At 41.9% G+C, this 8,614-nt stretch overlaps 1 protein-coding gene across 1 annotated transcript; it reads right to left on the bottom strand.

The window, feature by feature from the left end:
• Positions 1-389: 389 nt before the first annotated feature.
• On the bottom strand, positions 390-3,448 carry LOC127185425 (DNA-directed RNA polymerases I, II, and III subunit RPABC4-like). The gene is made up of 2 exons (XM_051141892.1): positions 3,439-3,448; positions 390-616 (listed from the first exon to the last, which is right to left on the bottom strand). Exons 1-2 carry the CDS (start codon positions 3,446-3,448, stop codon positions 390-392), a joined length of 237 nt encoding a protein of 78 aa, XP_050997849.1.
• Between the last annotated feature and the right edge of the window lie 5,166 nt (positions 3,449-8,614).

Below are 8,614 nucleotides of genomic sequence, written 5' to 3'. Positions count from 1 at the left end.
ACAGAGAAAGTGAACTTATTTAATTTTAATAATTGTAAATCATCATATGTGATATGTATTTTTCATATTTATGCCTGAAGTATAAATTCTACCAAAGAAAATAGAAGAGGGAAAAGCCACATTGAGACTTTTAAACCAAGAGGGGTGTGATGGTGCTTATTTGTATATAGCATTTGAGAGACAAAGGAAGGGGGATCAGGAGTTCAAAGTCAATGTGTATTACAAGAGACATCTCAAAAAAATGAAAGAAAGATTTTCTTTTCTTTTTTCTAAAATGAAACCGTATGTATACAGTTGTATTCATTAAGTAAGCTAAGTCAAATGCTATATAATAAAGAGAAACATCATTGGGGCAAATGTATGAATGAAGACATTCCTACATTCCCATTTCATTGCGCATCAAAACCCACCAATCTTTTAGTATTTTTTTTGTAAATTATTCTGTATCCACATTCTCTGCATCTGATTGGATCCCTTGATTTTATTTCATTTTTGGTGTGACATTCTCCCCAAATATATATCATTGGCTGCTGCGTTGGGGGCAGAATGTCTTTCTGGGTGTCCACAGCTCGAAGATTCCCTTCTCTGTGCCAAGAAGGATTTTCAAGTTGTTTTCCTGATATAGTTTTGGAATATCATATTTGAGCAACAAAATGTTCAGCATTAAATTATGCCTCCTAATATGAGAGGTTGGGTAGAAACCAGGAGTTTTGATCAGGGGAAACCTGATGGGTTGTCCTTACTTCTTCAGCTATTTCTGAGGACCTTTGCTTTTTAGTAAAATCTCTGTCAAGGTTAGAATTTGGTAAAGAATGTTCCAAAACATCGAGTTGGATGCTGTTGGCTCTGTTGTCTCTGGGAATGAGACTCTTAGCAGGCTCAAAGATTTGTCTTTGGGCAAATCCTTCTCATTTGTAGTATGACCTCAGCAAGATGGACAAACTAAAGTGCCCTGGAACTTATGAGTTGTTCTTTGAAACTTTCTTCACTTGTCTATGTCTCAGTTCTTAATTTGTAAGAGTACCATAGGCTTGTGATGATTAAATTTGTAAATTGCCTTAAATGATGGGATGGCTGACTTAGCATCAAATCAAATCTCTCCCTCATAGGACATCAAAAGAAGCAGGTTTCAGGACTTGCCAGATTTAGATGAAGGGGAAGTTCTGTAGTAGACATAATCATTTGTCTTTCTAAGATGTATTAATGCACTTTCATTTTTAAAAATCTTTCCAGATAGATGACCTTCTTTCTAGTGGATTGAGGGTATCTGTCCACCCAAGGGTGGTAGGAGGAGGATAGATTTAGGATTTACAGGACTTTAGCAAACACTCGAAGAGAAAAAAAATAGTATTGCATTTCTGGTTTCCAAAATAGGATTTTCAAGTTCAAAGCAAGAAAATAAATCTGAAAGGCTCACTTTATTAAGATGGAAAGGGATTTTCTAAATTCCTTTATCCTGCTCTTTATCTTATAAAGAGGACCTGACCTAAGCTAATCATGGAGTTTAACCTAAGGGCCTTTTGCTCTGACAAGGAGAGGTAGAGAGATTATAAAGGCTTCTGCTATGTAGCTTCTAGATGGTAGGAGTAGTAGAGAGAAGAAAAGGGAGAGGAGATCTGGTCAGATATATAGCAAGTGCTTTTTTTTTTTAACTAAAGAAAATTTTCCAAAAGGGTTTAAGAAGGAGATCGAAGTGATGGTTACAAAAACCCCACTTGCTGAATGAGACTGATTTTTCAGAGAGAGAGAGAGAGAGAGAGAGAGAGAGAGAGAGAGAGAGAGAGAGAGAGAGAGAGAGAGAGAGAGAGACAGAGAGAGAGAGAGACAGAAAGAGAGAGAGAGACAGAGACAGAGAGAGACAGAGAGACAGAGACAGAGACACACAGAGAGACACATACACACACAGAGAGAGGCAGAGACACAGAGAGAGACACAGACACAGACACACACACACACACACACACACACACAGAGAGAGAGAGAGAGAGAGAGAGAGAGAGAGAGAGAGAGAGAGAGACAGAGAGAGAGAGACAGAGAGACAGAGACAGAGACAGAGAAACAGAGACAGAGACAGAGAGAGACAGACAGACAGAGACAGAGACACACAGAGAGACACATACACACAGAGAGAGAGGCAGAGACACAGACACAGACACAGACACAGACACACACACACACACACACACACACACACACACACAGAGAGAGAGAGAGAGAGAGAGAGAGAGAGAGAGAGAGAGAGAGAGAGAGAGAGAGAGAGAGAGAGAGAGAGAGAGATTAGTTTTTCAGCTGCTTTTGGTTTTTGTGCAATATGGAATCATAGGCTTGGAAGTTTTCTCAGGCTCCCAAGATAGCAAGGTTTTGGTTGCTGAAACTGCAAGAATGACTCACCCTGAGAGGGATAAAATAAGTCTGTACCTGGAGCAAGACAAGAGGAGGATTAAAGGAAACTTTAAGGGAGTGGGGTCATGGCATCTGTAATAGTCTACTGAGAAGGAATCAGCATGGAAATTGGCCAGGTTGTGAGCCAGCTGAAAGGCACAATGGTCTGCCAGCAATTCCAGCTGTAGGTTCATTCCTTTGACACCAGTGAAATGTCCAGAAGTGGGAGTACTGTGCCTTAGGAGCTGCCATTGGAGTTATCACTGGTCCTGGGGTATCCTAATGGGTCATGCTTGGACATCTGTCCCAGAAAGATGAGCAAAGGAGCTTTGTTCTCAGTGCGGCTGTGCCAGGAAGATTCGCAGTCTAGTGACCTAAGAATGATTTCCACACCTAAGATTGCATCTGCTTACCAGAACTTTAAACCTGTTAGTACTTCTACATAAGTGCCCTGACCTTTGCCCAGTTTTTGTCTTTTTTTCCCACTTATACATCTGCTCATCTTTCTGGCTGTCTATCCTCTAGACAACACACCCCTTTGAAGAGCTTCTCAGAAACCTATTCAGAATGCCACATTCCCTGGTAGGTTAGCATGCAGAGGCACATGCTAACCTGTTCCTAAGAGGCAGGACAGCAGGTAGAGATGAGGGGAATTGTCAAGTTTCACTGCAACTCTGTGGCCTGTCCAGGTTCTTTCTCAGCTGCCTAGTGGGAAATCAATCCATTTTATTTATTTATTTATTTATTTATTTTAATTGTTAAGAGAGGTTCTCACTATGTAGCCCAGGTTGGCCTTACACTCACTGCATATCCCAGACAAGCTTCAAGTTTGTGATTTCTCCTGCTTAGTCTTCTGAGTACTGGTATTGAAAACATGTGCCACCATACTTGTCAAGAACTTTTTCTTTCTTTCATTCTTTATGCATTCATTCATTCACTTTACATCCTGGTCACAGTAGGCTCATCCCTCCTCACTTCTCAGTCCCACCTTCCCTCCCTCTCCCTCATCCTCCTTCCCTATTCCTCAGATAAGGGGAGCCCCCCCTTCCCACCTACCCCAGCTCATCAAGTCGTATCAGGAATGAGTGTGCTTTCTTCTTCTGTGGCCTGGCAAAGCAGTCCTCCCAGAGGGAAGTAATTGAAAATCTGAGCAAGAGAGTCCATGCCAGAGAGACTGTCCCCTCACCTCCTTTACTAAGGGACCCACATGAAGCCCGAGCCCATCAGCTATATCTTTGTAGAGGACCTAGTTCTAGTCCATGCAAGGTCCTTGGTTGATGCTTCAGTCTCAGAAGGCCCCTCTGGGCCCTGGTTAGTTGCCTCTGTTGATTTTTTTTTGTGAAACTCCTATCATCTCTACGTACTTCTTCTCCTCCCAGACTCCACCACTTTTCCACAGGACTCCCTATACCTCCCCCAATGTTTGGCTATGAGTCTCAGCATCTGTTTTGAGGCACTGCTGGGTGGAACCTCTCAGAGGACAACTGTGCTAGGCTCCTGTCTGTAAGTGTAGCAAAGCATCCTTAATAGTGTCAGGGGTTGGTTCTCTTTCATGAGGTGGGTCTTGGGTTGGGCCAGGTGCTGGTTGGACATTCCATTAGTCTCTGCTCTTTCTTTATCCCTGCACTTCTTGTAGACAGGGTAAAATTTGAGTTGAAGTTTATGTGGGTGGGTTGGTGTTCCCCTCCCTCCTCTAGGAGTCTTTTCTAGTTAGATGGTTAGTCTCCATGGTCCCTGCTACTAGGAGTCCCTCCTAAAGTGCCTCATATCTCCCCAGGAGACTACTCTGACTTAGGTCTCCAGCTTGTCACAGAGATGCCCCTGTCCACAGTTTCTCTTTTTGGTATAGGCCTTTTGTCTTCTGGATGCTTAAATCTTACTCAGAAAGGGAATAGACAGAGGTAGTGGTTGAAAAGAGGCAACAAAGTAGGAGAGGAAACACAGAAAGATATGAGGGTGAAGATCAGTCTTGGGGACAACTGGGGGTGGAAGAACTTTATTTTAATAAAGTGAGTACTTCAGAGACTGGGAAAATGGCTTACTTGGTAAAATGCTTGCTGTACAAGCCTAATGATTGAGTTCAGATCATCAGTAGCTACATGAACAGGTAAGACATGTCTCTAATCACAGTGGTCCTACAGTGAGATGAGAGGCAGATCCCAGAGCATTCCTAGATGATCATGGTCCAACTTGCAGCAAGCAGCAAGAGAACTTATCTTGCTGAAAAGCAAAGACAAGCCAAGGTTGTCCCTTGACCTTTACATGTGTTATGGCATGTGCACACACATCCCCCTCCAGATGAGAGAGAGAGGGGGGAGGGAGAGAGAGAGGGAGAGAGGGAGAGACAGAGAGAGACAGAGAGACAAAGAGAGAGAGACAGACAGACACACACACACACACACACACACACACACACAGAGAGAGAGAGAGAGAGAGAGAGAGAGAGAGAGAGAGAGAGAGAGAGAGAGAGAGAATGTGAGACTGTATCATAAAGAAAGATTTATCAGAGGATGCCCCCTTGAGGTTTATTGATTTATTGGGGGATGGGAATGACACCGTTACAGAGAAAGAATTAAGAATGATTAGACTCACTAATCTACTTTTTGTTCTGTCTTCTCTATGTATTTTTATATTCCCCCTTCTTTCTTTTCAACCACCTCTTTCTTTCTCCAAACCTAAGAATGGAAGATAAAGGACAAAAGAGACATCCCTAAGTCCAACCTTGTTTTCTCTTTAAATAAGACCAATAATAACTTATGACCAACTCCCATTGAAAATAACACTCTATAGCCCAAGAAACCAACAAAAAACCTACCCAACTCCCCCCTTAAAGAAAATGGGTGTCGCTTGAATTTTTGATCTTAGCCATTCTGATGGGTGTAAGATGGAATCTCAGAGTTGTTTTGATTTGCATTTCCCTGATGACTAAGGAGGTTGAGCATTTCTTTAAGTGTTTCTCAGCCATTTGATACTCCTCTGTTGAGAATTCTCTGTTTAGTTCCAAGCCCCATTTCTCAATTGGGTTATTCGGTTTGGTGGTGTTTAATTTCTTGAGTTCTTTATATATTTTGGATATTAGACCTTTGTCAGATGTAGGGTTGGTGAAGATTTTTTCCCAGTCTGTAGGCTGTCGCTTTGTTCTCTTGACAGTGTCTCCTGCCTTACAGAAGCTTCTCAGCCTCATGAGGTCCCATTTATTCCCGAAATTTGTGGATAAATGGATTGAGCTAGAAATGATCATAATGAGTGAGTTAACCCAGAAACAGAAAGAATCAAATGGTATATACTCACTTATATCTGCATACTAGCCCAAGAGGCATGTCCCACAAAAGCCTTCACTTACCAGGAAACTGGGACAGAGGGGAAGGCATCCTATTGGGACTCTAAATGAGAGACGCATGGGAGAACAGCAAAATAAAAGGATCCAGAGGGTCCTAGAAATCTACAAGTAGAACAATATGATAGGCAGATTTGGGCCCAGGGGTCCCGCTCAAACTAAGGCACCAGCCAAGGACAATACAGGAGGTAAACTTTAAACCCCTACCCAGATCTAGCCAATGGTCAGAATATTCTCCACAGTTGAGTGGAGAGTGTGATACGACTTTCTCACGTACTCTGGTGCCTCACATTTGACCATGTCCCCTGGATGGGGAGACCTGGTGGCACTCAGAGGAAGGACAGCAAGTAGCCAAGAAGAGACTTGATACCCTATGAGAATATATAGGGGGACGTAATCTCCCTCAGGAACAGTCATAGGGGAGGGGAATAATGGGAAAATGGGGCGGGGGAGGAATGGGAGGATACAAGGGATGGGATAAACATTGAGATGTAACAAGAATAAATTAATAAAAAAAAAAAAGAAAAAAAAAAAGAAAATGGGGCATAGCTCTCTTACAGTTTCTTCCAGCTGATTTGGGACAAATAATACCTTTGTAGAGGCCCAAATAAAATTTGGAAAATGGTTTGGAAAGCTACTAACTTGCACTCCCAGTATACTCAGGTAATCAATTTTAGTCCTTCTTAAGTTTCTGATGGGGTTGAAGACCAGATAGTTTAGTTTTACAGTTAAGCTTAGTTGATTAGGGGTTAAGATGTTTTTAGGTCTAAATAGTTGTTTCAAGTTGATAATGATGAGACATGATAGATATTGCTTTACGTTCAGAATTTTAGACGCACCAAGATAGAAAAGATGTTTTCTTCAAGGCTGCCAAATACAAATAGCCAAAACATTAAGCACATAACATTCATATAATTCCTGATTGTGTCATGGTTTTTCTTGATATCGGCCATTTATTGTATAATATATATGTGTGTGTGTGTGTGTGTGTGTAATAATATAAATGTATATGTAAAAACAACCTGGTCTACAAATAGAGTCCAGGACAGCCAAGGCTACACAGAGAGACCCTGTCTCAAAAAACAAAAACAAACAAACAACAAAAACAACAACAACAACAAAAACCAAACCCAAATCCCAAAATAAAAAATTAATTAAAAAAGAATTAAGAATGAACCTGGAGAGACCTCAGACTTGACATAGAGCTGAAGCATTTCTTCCAGTTCAATAAAGAATTATAGAGTAGATTCTTAGTAGAAAATTCCCTCATCTAGAGTCCCAATAAGACGTCCTCCCCTCTGTCCCAGTTTCCTGGTAAGTGAAGGCTTTCGTGGGACATGCCCCTTGGGCTAGTATGCAGATAAAAGTGAGTATATACCATTTGATTCTTTCTGCTTCTGGGTTAACTCACTCATTATGATCATTTCTAGCTCAATCCATTTATCCACAAATTTCGGGAATTCCTTGTTTTTAATAGCTGAGTAATATTCCATAGTGTATATGTACCACAGTTTCTTTATCCATTCTTCTACTGATGGACAGAGGGGAGGACATCCTATTGGGACTCTAAATGAGAGAAGCATGGGAGAATAGCGAAGTAGAAGGATCCAGAGGGTCCTAGAAACCTACAAGTAGAACATTATGATAGGCAGATTTGGGCCCAGGGGTCCCGCTCAAACTAAGGCACCAGCCAAGGACAATACAGGAGGTAAACTTTAAACCCCTACCCAGATCTAGCCAATGGGCAGAACATTCTCCACAGTTGAGTGGAGAGTGGGATATGACTTTCTCACGTACTCTGGTGCCTCACATTTGACCATGTCCCCTGGAGGGTGAGACCTGGTGGCACTCAGAGGAAGGACAGCAGGTTGCCAAGAAGAGACTTGATACCCTATGAGCATATACAGGGGGAGGTAATCCCCCTCAGGAACAGTCATAGGTGAGGGGAATAATAGGAAAATGGGAGGGAGGGAAGAATGGGAGGATACAAGGGATGGGATAACCATTGACATGTAACAAGAATAAATTAATAAAAAATTAAAAAAAAAAAGAAAATTCCCACACAAGGTGGACACAAGTTTGACAATTAACCCTTTCAGATATTGGCTAGGAACTGCTTCTAGAAGGGCTTTGCCTTAAGAGTCAACATTAAAAGTGGTTGTCAGATAATTAACCCTCCTTAACTTGGAGAATAAGTCCTTTCTCGAAGAGGAACCCACGTGATACTTTAGATCTAACACAGTTCATGTCTTATGTTATGTTGCAATGCTTGACTTCTCTATACATATTGCAGGCAAAGATCATCTGGGGCTCCCTCCCTCCCCCACTCCTCTTTCATGAAAGTCACTAGAAGGCTCAAACCCTGCCTAGCAAACATTGCATCTGAGCTATACATAGTATTTATTCACCCTTCTTCCATTACCCCGTTCTAACCTGCCACTATTCTCATTCTCAGATCAACACTGGTAGGTATCTTACTTTCCCCATTGCCATGATAATTTATCCTGACAAAAGAAGTTAGGAGAGGCAGGCTTGATTTGCCTCCAAGTTCATCATGGTGGAGCAAGAGCTTGAGGCAGCTGCTCATGTTGCACCCAAAGTTAGGAAACAGAGAACCAATGAGCAATGAGTACTGTCCTCAGCTTGCTTACTCCTTTTTATTCAGTCTTTGTCCTTAGTTCAAGTAATGGTGCCACTTGCAGTGGGCAGGCCTTCCCACCTCAATTGACCTCATCTAGATAATTCATCAGACATGCCCAGCATCTCTTTTCCTACATACTTCAATTTAATCATGGTACCAGTCGAAATGAACAAGTACAGAAGGTTTAGGTGGCTTGCTTGTTGGTTTGTTTGTTTGACCTATGCTGTCATCCCTGAAAGCTAAGAATCACTGGT

The sequence above is a fragment of the Acomys russatus genome, chromosome X, assembly GCF_903995435.1.
Source record: "Acomys russatus chromosome X, mAcoRus1.1, whole genome shotgun sequence".
Taxonomy (NCBI): Eukaryota; Metazoa; Chordata; class Mammalia; order Rodentia; family Muridae; genus Acomys; species Acomys russatus.
The sequence above is the reverse complement of the archived record's forward strand: the minus strand, read 5'-3'. Positions and strand labels throughout refer to the sequence as shown.